At 37.2% G+C, this 14,550-nt stretch overlaps 1 protein-coding gene across 4 annotated transcripts; it reads left to right on the top strand.

Moving 5' to 3' along the window:
- Window positions 1-729: 729 nt before the first annotated feature.
- On the top strand, window positions 730-13,488 carry CCNL1 (cyclin L1). Of its 4 annotated transcripts, XR_006609129.1 has the most exons (12): window positions 744-1,145; window positions 1,456-1,530; window positions 1,844-1,953; window positions 7,610-7,730; window positions 8,811-8,875; window positions 10,588-10,687; window positions 10,793-10,897; window positions 10,998-11,139; window positions 11,587-11,698; window positions 11,803-11,901; window positions 12,446-12,521; window positions 12,617-12,752. XR_006609129.1 is itself a non-coding variant. In XM_004755623.3 (11 exons), the coding sequence occupies exons 1-11, from the start codon at window positions 843-845 to the stop codon at window positions 12,963-12,965; spliced, it is 1,581 nt and encodes a 526-aa protein (XP_004755680.1). In that variant the 5' UTR covers window positions 746-842; the 3' UTR covers window positions 12,966-13,488. The 4 variants fall into 4 exon arrangements, 3 of the variants coding, with proteins under 3 accessions (XP_012913208.1, XP_012913207.1, XP_004755680.1); XM_004755623.3 differs by lacking the exon at window positions 12,446-12,521 and having other exon boundaries at window positions 746-1,145; window positions 12,617-13,488; XM_013057754.2 differs by lacking the exons at window positions 10,793-10,897; window positions 10,998-11,139; window positions 11,587-11,698; ... (1 more) ...; window positions 12,446-12,521; window positions 12,617-12,752 and adding an exon at window positions 9,117-9,130 and having other exon boundaries at window positions 730-1,145.
- The last annotated feature ends 1,062 nt before the right edge of the window (window positions 13,489-14,550 follow it).

Below are 14,550 nucleotides of genomic sequence, written 5' to 3'. Positions count from 1 at the left end.
TTTGTAAAGTAGGGATTTTCCCAGATTACTCTAACTGTGGCGAAGTCACTGACTCAAGCCTGAGTTTCGCAAGCCAATAGGCGAAAGCAGCCTCTCTCCAAGTCATTAGGATGCCTTCGCCTTACTCCGATACCACGGGTAATTATATGGAGAGCTTTGGTGGTGGTGGGGGGGGGACAATGTAGTTCACATTCATGTTGTCTAAAAAAATACTGAAAAGCAGCCCTCTTCGGTCTCCCTGCGGGTCACTTTAAATTACGAATTTGGCCACGCACGACACCCGAGTAACCGCTTCCACTCGCCAATGCAGGCAAAGGTCGGCCCTAAGCTTCCCTTCGTACCGGCTGAACTGCGCCGCGCAGATACCACAAGTTAGGAGAAGGTGAGAGACGGGAGCAAAGCGACACACGTTCTAGACAAATTACCGAAATCGCGCAGGAATTATAGCAAACTCTGCCAACTTTACCTTGGGGACAAGACAGCTTGTAAAGCTCCCTTATTATACTTGTGTCTAATACGATTAAAAACACGATGGCTAAGACCTATTTTAGCTAAAAAAACGACCTCCTCGACCACTCCGGGGCCCCGGCCGGGAGGTCACCAGGCGACAGGAGAGTTGAACACCGGTGCCCGCAGCGACCCCGCCGACGCAAGCCTAGAGAAGGCCTGAAGGGACTAGTTGGCGCGCACCAGCCGGGCGTGGTGACGTCAGGGCGGAAGCGCACGCTGCGTGAAGCGGCCCAGAACCCGGCGGTCACGGGAATATCCGTCGCGCCGAGGACGCTGGTTAGTCTCGCTCCGGGTTCCGGCTGCGTTGGGCGTGCGTGCAGCTCGCTGAGACTATGGCGTCCGGGCCTCACCCGACCGCGACCGCTGCCGCCGCCGCCTCGTCCGCCGCCCCGAGCGCGGGCGGCTCCAGCTCCGGGACGACAACCACGACGACGACCACGACAGGAGGGATCCTGATCGGCGACCGCCTCTACTCGGAAGTTTCGCTCACCATCGACCACTCGCTGATTCCGGAGGAGCGGCTTTCCCCTACCCCGTCCATGCAGGACGGGCTCGACCTGCCCAGCGAGACCGATTTGCGCATCTTGGGCTGCGAGCTCATCCAGGCCGCCGGCATTCTCCTCCGGTTGCCGCAGGTCAGTGCGCCGGCCCTGGGCCGGCAGAGTGCGCCCTCCCTCCCCGCTGTCCCTTCCCTGCATTCCGGTTTCACCGTGTCTTGGCAGGGTGGGGATTCCTCCTCGGCCTCTCCAGCCACGGTCCCAGTCGGATCCCGGGCGTGTCGAGGGCGGGAGGGCGCGGAGGCGAAGGGAGGACCCGGTAGCGAGCAGTTCGCGGCGGGAGGGGGAGGGGGAAGGGGAGCGGGGAGCGAGCGGCAGCACAAAATGGCGGCGGCGCCTGGTGCGGTCCCGCCTGACCCCTGCGCCTCCGTTCTTCTCTCGTCTGCAGGTGGCGATGGCAACGGGGCAGGTGTTGTTTCATCGTTTTTTCTACTCCAAGTCTTTCGTCAAACATAGTTTCGAGGTAAGCATCGCGGGGGCGGGTGTGAAGGGATTTCTTCATCCGGAAGCGGGGAGGAGGGGGTAGTGTCTCCAGCCAGCTTTTCTAGAAAGGGAGTGGTTAGTTTAGGCCTTTGTACCTAGTTCTCGCCCTGTTAGGCCTATAGCCTAGAAAAGCCAATCGTACTTTTATTTCACCAAAAGTCCCAGCTGTGTCCTAACTTTTTTTCATCAGAATTAGTTAAATTTTGAAGGGGTGTACGTCTTCCTAATTGTACTTGATTTAATTGTACTTGGTGTAATCTAACAACATTTTATTGGATTGTGGGTTCTTTCAGATTGTTGCCATGGCTTGTATTAATCTTGCATCCAAAATTGAAGAAGCACCTAGAAGAATAAGAGATGTGATTAATGTATTTCACCATCTACGCCAGTTAAGAGGAAAAAGGTAAGATTGGCATTATTGAACACAGTATTTCCTGCTGCTACTGTATTGTACACCAATCATCAAATCAAAACATTCTTTCCTCTCAAAACTGATGCAAAGGAAAAACGGCTTTAATTTAGGTGTTAAAATTCACATAGGAACTCACTAATACTTAAATTAATTTAAAACAAACCACAATTAACCAGCTATCTAAAGTTTGTAGAGGCAGTTGCATTTATGGACAATCCTAACAGTGCTGTGAAGCCAGTCCTGTGGCTTAAGATTAAACAAGAAAGGGAATACGTTTGGCTCAAGTGTGAGTGTATTCTGTAAGTTATTTCCCCTCCCCCCTCTCTTGGAAGACTGAAGGCTGGAAGTGTGAACACTGCAGTTCAAGTTAATATTGTGGCAAAGTTTTGTGTAGATTATGTTTTTCTACTCGAAGTCCAGTTAATCCTTTATCAATTGAGGTTGGCTTTTGTTAGAATACTTCTCAACATTGAACTACGATATATCGCATAATACCGGATCTGAAAGGACTGCAGGATGATAAAGGTTGAAGTTTGAAGTCAAAGGGATTAAACAGGTATTTTGTTTTGGTCAGATACAGTATCAGTGAGTGGGGTAGAGAAATAACTAATTGATTGGGTTATATTTAGATAAGGCCGATTTTATTCAATCTTGTAAGAAGTAAGAAAATAGAGACCGAATAGTGTTATCTTACAGATTTTGTGGCTACATGACAACACTGTATGTGGACCTGTGTGTTCATGTGAGGCAGTGCCAAAAAGTTTTAGTTGCAGGGCTTCCTGCATCTAGAGGTGACTTCTAGTACACGCTGCAGAAGGATATACTTGGTGTAGGTTAGTTTTCGTGTTAACTTTTTAAGAAATTGTGGTGATGTTAGATAAACTTACACTGTGGGAGTTAGTTATAAAAGGATTTTAAGTTGTTGGGGGTTGGGTGTCAGTTAGTGGCAAATTAGTAATCCTTTGTGAGTGGTCGTTATTGGTTGAATCTGTAAGTTGGCAGTAATGGAACTATCCAGAGACAAACAGTAAAGTAATCTTTAGTCTAGTTACAAAGTTTGAAACATTGCTACCCAGATGGTTTTCACAGCATTTTTCAGTTTTCTTACATTCTTTTTCCATCTCTTCTCCTTCATCCTAACCATATCCAGGGATAGACTAATTTTTTATTTCATTTTAAAATATCTTTTAGCTTCTTGGTGAGGAATCCCTGGAAATTGGGAAGATTTCAAATTGGTATTTAGTATGGTTTGAGCTAAAATTTGTTTTTAGATACTTAGCTGATTCTTCAGGGTGTTAAAAACAAGAAGACAGTAGTGGAAAGGCTTTTTATCTTTAGTCAAAGGATTCTGTGTTTGCCTAAAGGAGTTTTCTGTCCATATTCTTCGAATCATTGAGCCAACTATTGTATTATCATTTAATAATGATTATCTACTTTGAAGTTTTTCCGTGAGACTTAGAGTATTCTTCCTTGATGTCAGAGTAGGTCTTAACCATAAAAACCTTGGAATCAAAACATCTCATCTGACTGACTGTTGTGTCTGATGTAATAGTGTGTTTTGGTCATTATTACAGAGAAATTGACTTTGTCTCAATCTTACAAGTCTGATTATAGCATGAAATTTAAAAGGAGTTGTTAATTGCATGGAAGCCTTTTTCTTAAAGCAGGATGTAAAAGTGTTTCTATGCATATTACAAGTTAACTCAGACACATAACTTGTATATGTTATTAACTTCAACTCTTTTTTCCCTTGCAACCGACTATACAGCGACCAGCTACATTTACCAAAGCCTGGGTGATGTGGAGTGGTACATAGAGATGAAGCTGTCGTCATGGCAACAGTGAGTGAAGTATCGAAAATCCCCAAGGAGAAGCCAGTGCTCTGAGAATAGGTCACTGGAATCGGGGACTAACAGGTTGGCCACTGGTGAACCATTTAGAAGAACTCCTGTTTCTTGTTATAAGCTTTTGTCTTTGCTGTCCAAGTTATTAGAACTGTAGTTTGGTTTATTTTTATGCAGAGTAATACCACTAGAAAGTACTATCAGTATCATACTTCAGTTAAATAGCGTATCAGTTTATCTTAATAATGCTGTTTTAATGTGGTTTATGTACAGCTTTAAATTGTAGTATGGTCTTGGTAATTACAGAGGAGGCATCATTTTTGTAGCCTTTAGGTCATTTTTTAGTCCTGATTACACATTTGAATCACCAGAGGAGCTTTTAGAAAGTACCATTATCCAAGTTTTGTCCTGGGTTATTTGATTCCTCTCCTTCTCCAATTTTTTGTAGTTTCATAATTAAGCTCGGAATAAATGGGTGAATCAAAAAAGGAAAATAGCCTTTTTAGTAGTTTCCAAATTTGGTTTTGATAATGCAGCATATTTCCAGAAAATTAAGCATTTTCTGTAATTGTAAGGAGCCCACATGCATCCTTTAAGGCTTCTCTAAAGGAAGATAATCTTTCAGGCTGATGGAACCACTCATTGATGAATACGGTGTGGTATTTTCAATAGGTATATAAATCATAGATGAAGTTGGAAGGGTATTAAGTGATCTTGTCATTTAGTCCAACTTCTCTGTTTATTTTGTGGCTTTAAAGGTAGTGGCTTTCATCTGTTTAAACACTGCTAAAGAGGGAATATTCCTTTGGCATAGGTATTAATACATTTCTGTATATTGAAAAACAGTCTGGCTCCTTATAAACTACTTAATCTCATTTTTGAATAGAGTCTGTTGAAGAGCTAGTTCCAAATATTCAGTCTTTGTATCACACGAGTGAGAGTGACCATGTTTGGATTTTCTATTTCTAATTATTTTTTTATTTTTTCCTGTTAAGTTGTATTTCAACTAGATTGATCATGCTGAAGGAAAAATTATTCTGAGAGACCAGAAAAAATTTCCAGTGACCAAAGCCCAAGATTTCCTATTAAAACTAAAATCTGAAAATTGTTCTTCTCATTGAAATTTAATTCGGAAAATCTGACAAACTCAAAAACGGGAGAGGTGGAGTTAGGTTTGGTTGGTTGTTGATAATGAAAATTATTTTTTCTCTGAGTAGATGAAAGTTCTCTTTTTTAAGACATTTAAGAATGTCATCTCCTAAATCTTACTGGAAGTTTACCAAATTGGAGATGAAGAAATTCTAAAGCCTCAGTTCAGTTTTATATGCTTGTTGCCATAGGCAGTACTAGTTGATACTTTGTTAACATAAGTAAGGAAACCATTTGCTTAGACAAGTTTTCTTTAAGCTTTCCTTACTGCTGACTTATGGGGACACATTTCTCTTACTGAAACAAAGTAATCTTTATAAGGTAGTTGTAAATTACATGTCATTCAGCCTTCCTTGATTTAAAACCACTTCTTAACAAAATGAAGATAACAAATTACATCAGTACAAAGTTAAAAAAAAAAAGTATACCTATCAAAACTAGGTGACAGAAGGCCTAAACAAGAAGAATATTATAGTTGAATTATAATAAATAATGAGTTTGCTTTCTTCAGTTGAGTTTTGGTGTCACTGGGATTTTGATATATAAAGAAGGGAAAGCAAAAATTGTGGCAGAATAAATGGAAAATAACAATTCACTTTAGCTGAATTAATGAATGAGTAAGCCTGATTTGGGATCAGATAGTAGCCAACAAGTGTAGCAAACAAGTGTTTGCTGGTTAATTGCAGAAAAAACGAATTTAAGAATTTGAAGGCAACTCTTAAAGCATGCTTATTAGTAAAAGGTGTAGATGAGTTTGCTCAACACAAAAAGAGGGAAAGAAAATTAATTTTGTAAAATTTTATTTTTAGGACTGTAATGGTGCAGTTTATGGTCTGAATGACAGGGTAGAGAGTTAGTGGCAGGCAGATATAACAGTGGAGATACTCTCTTTCCTAATAACCTGTTGAAGGAGGGCCATGAAATAACTAGTTTTGAGAGTCTGAGGTGTGGGTTTGACTTTTTTCCAAATTTCCTGTTAGGGTGATAAACCCTGAGAAATTATAAACCTGAAGATTTTTAGGGTACAGTTTCATGGGTACATTGATTGCTCTGAAGTTAATTTTTTCCCAAAGAGCAGTTAACTTGTAGTCTATTGTTCTGATCAGATAGATTCATTGTTACATTTTTATGGTAGAAATTGGTCCCCTGTCCAGTTGGTGGCCTCATTCCTCATACGTTTCATAGCTGTAATGGGAATTGAACTGAGGGGAGCCAGTTTTCAGCATTGTTAATTTAAGTAAGCTAGTTTCCATCTCAGATTTGCCAACTCTGTTTAATGTAATTCGATAAAAATCATACTGTATGAAATAAATAATTTGAAATAGTCTAGTGAGCATTCTAGTTTTTATAATTCTGGATGGGTGTAAGAAAGGAAGATAAATGAAAGATTTTTAGATAGTATGTCATTGCAGGGCTAGTTATTAATGATAGCTCATTTCAGTTGCTTTCTAATACTCAAGTGGATGTATTTAAATATGAGCTTGCATTTTTCTGGATTTGGTGTGCATGGTAAAAATGAGTTGTGAATTGAGGTGTTGTAACATTCTGCCCAGAACAAAAACTCTTGAATATTTTGGCTGAAAATGAATTCAGTATGGCGGAAAATACTTACATGTTCTCCCCATATATATACCTTACAATTTTGTCTTAATGAAAATGTATTTCTTAGTGGTTGGATCTAAAAATGTATCAAATGAAGGACATTGGGAAATGAAAGTCCACAAGCCCTGACTGAAAACAAACTTCTCAGGACTCAGGAAGAAACCAGTTTTGAATTTAAGATTTAAAGCAGGTAGTCTTTTAATTGAACATGCTATTTCCAAAGCATTGAACCATTGGTAGATAGCTTTCTGTGTTACAGCTTTCGAAGCTTTCAGAATTTAGTCTGGCACAGAAACTTCAAGTGTTCTTCTGGTTCCCTCATGCTCCTTTCTCTCTTACATTGCATACTAAATAAAGTTTTTCTGCCTGATAAGGACAAATCAGACCAAATTCAAGTTTAGTTTTCATTGATCACTTTTAATTTTGAGTCTGATTTTTAAAACGTTTCTTTTTTTAATTGGGCTCTTTAGATTTTAGATTTTCTTTGACGGTGGATTCTTAGAAAAATTTGTTTAAGCAGAATGTCCACTTAGAATCTGGATTAGCTATCTACTGTTTTTTCCTCTCTGATTTTTACTTTGGCCATCACCTAGCCAAGAGTTGCTATTTTAGAAAATGAGTAAAATCACTGTAATCTATGAAGTCTTTATAGTAAATATTTTCAAGAGCTAAAAATTAGTTTTGTCATCACAAAGTGTCTATGAATAGAGACTAATGGCATTTGTGATGATAAATCAACAGTCACTTAAGTTTATCTTATATACATCACACCTAATAGATAAACCTGTGTAAAAGATCAGCAGCGGCTAGATAGAAGCTTTAGAGTGACTTTTTCACTACAGGGTAGAGCTAGTTCCTATAGAAACTTAGTTAAGTATATGTTTAATTAGCATAACTTGGACAGCATAAGATTAATGCTTTAACTTGTTTGCAGGAGTTTAAAAAGCTGGTTTCTGTTGCCAATAGTTGGTTGGAAGGGAAAATGGAGATGCCACAAATAAAATTTTTTGGATGTGCAAAACAGTTTTGATTTTATTTCTTACAAACTATAGGACTCCAAGCCCCCTGATCCTTGATCAGAACTACATTAACACCAAAAATCAAGTTATCAAGGCAGAGAGGAGGGTGCTAAAGGAGTTGGGATTTTGTGTTCATGTCAAGCATCCCCATAAGGTGAGTTGTAGAATGCAGAAATTACATTCGTAAGTATTAGGGTTTTTCTTAAAATTGTGTCTTACATGAATTTGTTATGGTTATTTTTTAGAGGTAACCATGGTTTTAAAAGGCGTTCTTTATAAGTTTACCAGTAAAATGGGAGTCAAAAAGATTTGGGTTCAGGTCTTCACTCTTCATTGTGTGAGCATAGAGAAATTCTTTTTCCCTCTGTGGTTAACCCAGTTTCCCTACTTAGAAAACAGATAGTGAAATACTTTATTTCTAGGAGTAAATAATACACATCTGCAGAAGTACATGGGACACTGCCTGTCACACAGTAGAATGAAAGCGTGGTGGCTGCTCTCTTGTTACCATTATTGTATGTTTATAGATTTCTCCAATATTTCTTGGCTGGATGATACATCATCATTAGAGCACAGTGATTACTGTAGGGGTGCTCTGGGGATAGGACTATCTGTGATAGAAACTTGTCTGCCATTAGCTCTGGGACTCTGGTAAATATATCTGTCCCTCAGATTCTACATCTTCAAGATCGTAAAATGGGAATAATTGATTGTACAGGTTCAGAAAGCTCTGACTTGAACTGTAGTGAAGCTACTTATATGTAGTATTTACTTATACTCTTAAACATGATTAGCTTCACTGCAGAAAGTGTAGTGTTTATTTATTGTAATACCCACAGTATTACATAATATCACACTCATTGTGTAACTTTAAAAACGTAGTCTGCATGGTTTTTAGACATAGAGAGGTGTACCTTGGAAAATTAGTGAAATAATCCCTACCACAGTGCCTGTCACATACTCAAGTGTTCATGAGAAATTAGGTATTGTCTTTAATTGATTTAACTCTTTTCCTGTGCAATTTTGGCTCATATTTAAAGTTTTTAGATAATCTAGTAGCATAATAACTCACATTGCCTGCAATGTGCCTTTTAGGTTGGTCTATATTATCTGTGCAGTTTGTAGAAGAGTTAAAACTTGCATCTAACATTTCAGTTATTTAAATTCATTAAACTCAGTACTCTTAAAAAATGCACCCATATGCTAAATTGAGTTTTTTTCCCTTGTCCTTCAGATCATTGTTATGTATTTACAAGTCTTAGAATGTGAACGTAATCAAACCCTGGTTCAGACTGCCTGGTAAGTTGCTTTTTTACATTTCTTTCCTTAGCCAGGAAAACAGAAGCAGAAATAAAGTAAGTTTCATTTTCCCTTTCCAAAATAATGAGAGGAGTTTGTTTTGGTGCGTTTTGTTTTTTTTTGTTTTATAACCAAAAGGTAAATAATGCTTATTTCTGCTTCCTGTTTTCTTGGCTTGACTATTTGCTTTCAATGGAGAACTCAATTTAACTTTGTTCTTTTTTCTACTCTTTAATTAAAGGGTAGTCCATGATGGTAAGTCATAGAACTCTGCCCTCTGCACTTCAGCCCATGACCTCAGGATGGCCTGATTGGCTGCCCTGCTCTCCAGCCAATCCAGTGCAAGCTCTGATCCGAGATTCACTGAAGTGGTCCATATCCATCTGGCAGCATCTTCTAGTTCTGTCGGGGTGTCAAAAGGATTTGTATATTTGCTTCTAGAAGTAACTATTCAACATGCCTATGTATATAATGTATACCTGTAACTATCAAAATGAATAGTTCATTTTTGATAGATTTGTTGTCCAGCCATTATGAATTAAATGACTTTTTTTGTTAGGAATTTGACTTAGATTTCTATTTTTAGTATGTATAGCATGGATTCTACCAAAGGAAACTACAGCTTGCAGCTTAAAATGGGCACCATTCCTATATTGGATGAAGTACAGCTGCTGGACTGTTGAGGCAATAATAGAAGTACAGTCTTTAAAAGAAATGTTAATATTAACATAAGCACTTTAGAACTTTGAACTTTTGACATGAAGATGTTTGATTTGAAGGGCTGGCTTATTTTAAGGTAAAATAAGGAATTTGGTCCAGCTACAACTACTTTTTTCAAGACTGTTAATGATGTGCAGGACTTAAGTTAATTTTTTATGTTCTGGACTTAATGACTACCATGCTTCTTTAGGATTCAGTAAATATTAGTAATATTAGAAAAGTCTAATTGCTTTTATAAAATGCATGACATTTTAAATATATGCTCTATAAAACATTTAAGCAGTTATTTCACGGGTAAGGATTTTTAAGAAATAGTCTTTTAGTTTAACCTTTTAAACAATTTGTGAAATTTCTTTAATACTTCAGAGATATTGTCCAGCAATTTATTAACTGCAGTAGTTTATTGCTTTTGTTTATACTTAGTCACAAAAAAAGGTATGTAAACAAGGCTGTTTTATGTATTTACTGCTCTTCCCTAAGTTTTCTGCAGTAGCTGAGATTTCTTAATATAACTTGGTGAGTGCTTACTGAAAATGCCTTTTTACCCCTGTCACAGTATTTTGAGTTTTTGAAAGAACTTGGTTGACACTGCTTTTCATTGTGGATAAAAGGAGAGATGGTCAATAATTAATGGCTCGAAGTATTGTTGGAGTGGTTTATCATTTCTGAAACAAGTTATGTCAAAATTGATTTTGAAAGCATTGCTTTTCATAGAACTACATGAAAACTTATTTAAAGTTCTATTTGGAATAATAATGTGGAATTATTTTAAAGAACTTTGGTCATAAATAGGAAAAGTGAAAAATGGTTCTAGTGTTAAATTCTTATCTCTTACTGATTTTTGAGTTAAGAATTGTTATATGCTAGAATATGAGGATATGAATATAAACATGAGAAGAAAAAAGAATAAAGTAGATTGAGTCTCCAATTTTTATGTAAGCTTCAGAAGGACTGTGTTTATGTACAAAGCTTATGGTTGAAATGTTTTTCAGGAATTATATGAATGACAGTCTTCGAACGAATGTATTTGTTCGATTTCAACCAGAGACAATAGCATGTGCTTGTATCTACCTTGCGGCTAGAGCCCTTCAGGTAAGGTATATATAGTCTGTTTTGTTCTATAGGATAAATCTCAAGAATTAGCATTCTCGATAAAGACTGAAATTTGATCTAAACCATTCTGTTTTTATGGTTTAGATTCCATTACCAACTCGTCCCCATTGGTTTCTTCTTTTTGGTACTACGGAAGAAGAGATCCAAGAAATCTGCATAGAAACACTTAGGCTTTATACCAGAAAAAAGGTAGTAGTTTACTCATGTTTGTGTTAATACTTTTTCAGTACTTAAAAGAGTTTCAACTCTTTTATAAGGGAAAAATACTAACTTCATTTTTTTCCATCAGCCAAACTATGAATTGCTAGAAAAGGAAGTAGAGAAAAGAAAAGTAGCCTTACAGGAAGCCAAATTAAAAGCAAAGGGATTAAATCCTGATGGAACTCCAGCCCTTTCAACCCTTGGTGGATTTTCTCCAGCCTCCAAACCATGTAAGATATATTCAGAATTAAAATGATTTGAGCATTGCATGTGTGTGGTTATTAGAAAGCTTTAGCGTTTAGGAGCTCCTCTGTGGCTCAGTCAGTTGAGCATCTGACTCCTGATTTTGGCTTAGGTCATGATCTCAGGGTCATGAGATCCAGTGTCAAGGCTCCATACTCAGTGCAGAGTCTGCTTGAGATTTTCTCTCCCTCTGCCTACCCCTATAGGTAAATGAATAAAACTTCTTTAAAAAAAAAAATAGCATTATTTAATGGTGGAATAGAAACAGTGATATGAGAAGCTATTAATGTTTTCTTTCATGATAGTTCAAGACTAATACTTGAAAGTATGGTACTTTGAGTTACATTTAGAAACAACTTTTTGGCTCTCTGTTAAATCCCAACAGGTAACATGTCTTTTTGTTTTTTGTTGGTTTTTTGTTTTTGTTTTTAAAGCATCACCAAGAGAAGTGAAGGCTGAAGAGAAGTCACCAATATCCGTTAATGTGAAGACTGTCAAGAAAGAACCTGAGGACAGACAACAGGCTTCCAAAAGCCCTTACAATGGGTGAGTATACTTGACTTAGAAAACCAGTCTAAAGAATCTTCTTTGTATTTAATTTCTAACATACTAAACATGTATCTAAAATAATGATTTTTTTTTTTTTAAAGTGTAAGAAAAGACAGCAAGAGAAGTAGAAATAGCAGGAGTGCTAGTCGATCAAGGTCAAGAACACGATCACGTTCTAGATCACATACTCCAAGAAGACAGTAAGTAAATATTCTTGAAGAGAAAGTAGTCATATTTGGAGTGAAGTTCTTGCTTTTTAAAAAAATTGAACCTAGATATTTTCACAGTTGGGTTAGATTTAGTTTTTTAACATAAGATACATTATGAGAAAAGGAGTTTAGAAATATGTCCTGCCTATATGTGGCTTTTTATTTTGGGGTGGTGTAGCTAGCCAATTCTATTCTGTCTTTGCCCATTTTTTTGAAGTGTAGGGGCTGGCCACAAAGTGCTATGGAAAGCTATGATAATCCTATTTATAATGTGTGAAAATGGTGGCTTTGTTCAATTTCAGTTAGAAAATACTAATATTTTATTAACTGTTAATTAACAACAAAAACTCAAGTTGATCATAGCCAGAGTCTCTCCTGGTTAGCTTTGTAATTAGATTGATAGCTGCTTGTGTCTGTTTGGTGGCTCTTTGAACATTTGTGAGATACTCAATAAAAAGCATAGCTATACAGGATGCTTTGTAAAAATTTTGGCATATAGATACAATATAGTACATTTAAGATTTCTCTAATATAGGCTGCATGGGAGTTAGTGGGGAGTAGGGAGATGTAATGGAAGTTTTCCATCTGACATGTACTGCTACATGCTACAGGTCAGTAGATTTGTTTTGAACCTGTTATAAGCACCACCAAAATAATCTGCTCTCAGCAGAAGCTGAATCTAAACCTCAAATTTTTATTATCTAAGTTATAATAATAGGCGGAGCCGATCTGGAACATACAGCTCAAGATCAAGAAGCAGGTCCCGCAGTCACAGTGAAAGCCCAAGAAGACATCATAATCATGGTTCTCCTCACCTTAAGGCCAAGCATACCAGAGATGATTTAAAAAGTTCAAATAGACATGGTCATAAAAGGAAAAAATCTCGTTCTCGATCTCAGAGCAAGTCTCGGGATCACTCAGATGCTGCCAAGAAGCACAGGCATGAAAGGGGACATCATAGGGACAGGCGTGAAAGGTCTCGCTCCTTTGAGAGGTCCCATAAAGGCAAGCACCATGGTGGCAGTCGCTCAGGACATGGCAGGCACAGGCGCTGACTTTCTTCCTTTGAGCCTGCATCAATTCCTGGTTTTGCCTATCTACAGTGTGATGTATGGACTCATAATCAAAAATACTAAAAGTGAACTGATTAGGATTTGATTTTGTAAAACCCTCTAGGTTTCTAGAAACACTGAGGACATTTCTTTTGGAAAGAACTATGTTTTTTCTGTTCTTATTTTCTTTTATTTTCCTTTTGGTTTTTGTTTTTGGGTGTTTTTTTTTGTTGTTTTTCTTTTTCTTTTTTTTTTTTTGCACATTAAAATGCCCTAGCAGTATCTAATTGAAAACCATGGTCAGGTTCAAATGTACTTATTATAGTTGTGTATTGTTTATTGCTATAAGAACTGGAGCGTGAATTCTGTAAAAATGTATCTTATTTTTATACAGATAAAATTGCAGACACTGTTCTATTTAAGTGGTTATTTGTTTAAATGATGGTGAATACTTTCTTAACACTGGTTTGTCTGCATGTGTAAAGATTTTTACAAGGAAATAAAATGCAAATCTTGTTTTTCTAAACTGCTTCAAATATCTTATTTAAATAAATTATTAAAAAGAGTGAAATTTTAATAGTAAAATGCCTGTACTGATTTTATGACCTGTTCTTCTATTAGCTATGGTTTAAGATTATTAAATGCAGTTATTATAATAGCATTGGGAGCTATTGTAAAAGTCTTTGCCTTATACATGGACAAAACAAATGGGAGCTGTGCAACAATGTAATATTAAATGTTACATTGTAGCACTAAACCAGTTTCCAAATTGAAATCTATTTGCACATAAATAGTACTTAAAATTAAGAAATGGTACCATAGGATTATTTTAAGTGAGCTCCCTCTAGAACAAATCAAAACTTTTAAAATGACACTAAATCAGACTTACTGACCTTTAAAGTTCTTTTTAAAATTATATTAGATATTTAGTGATAGTTTTTATTTAGGCTAGGAAGATTCAGTAGTAAATTGAGGCTCCACCGGACTTGGCTGGGGCTGATAAAAAGTGTGATAGAAAAATGAAATTTGTTGAAAAAGCCACAGGTCCTTATATTCAAATGAATTCTTAAGTTATTCACACTGAGAGTTATTTTCCCAATAATTTGCAAGTGAATTTAGAAGTCTTTCTAAAGACTTTATTTTAGAGAGAGAGCATAAGCAGCAGGGAGGGACAAAGAGGGAAAGAGAAACTCAAGCAGATTCCACATGGGACCAGATGTGGGGCAGGCCCACAACCCTGCATGACCTGAGCTGAAATCAAGAGTCAGATGCTCAACTGATTGAGCCGCCCAGATGCCCCTGAATCTAGAAATCATAGAAGGCCATGTGTGATCTCCTTATTTTATAATTAAAACCCATCTTTCCATTAATTTTTTAACACACCTGATAGCTTGATAATTAGTCCACTAGACTTGGCTCAGCTTGATAATTAGTCCACTAGACTTGGCTCCAAATGATTTTTTGGTATATTAAAAAAATGAAATAGATCCACAAAGATTTGCTGTCACTAAGGATGTTTAAAAGCAAAAAAAACAAAAAAAAAAAACCTGTTGAAGAGGATTCCAAAGACTTAAAACAGATTCACCAG

The sequence above is a fragment of the Mustela putorius genome, unplaced genomic scaffold (genome assembly GCF_011764305.1).
Source record: "Mustela putorius furo isolate JIRA1106 unplaced genomic scaffold, ASM1176430v1.1 tig00003834_pilon_pilon_pilon, whole genome shotgun sequence".
Lineage (NCBI taxonomy): Eukaryota > Metazoa > Chordata > Mammalia > Carnivora > Mustelidae > Mustela > Mustela putorius.
The sequence above is the reverse complement of the archived record's forward strand: the minus strand, read 5'-3'. Positions and strand labels throughout refer to the sequence as shown.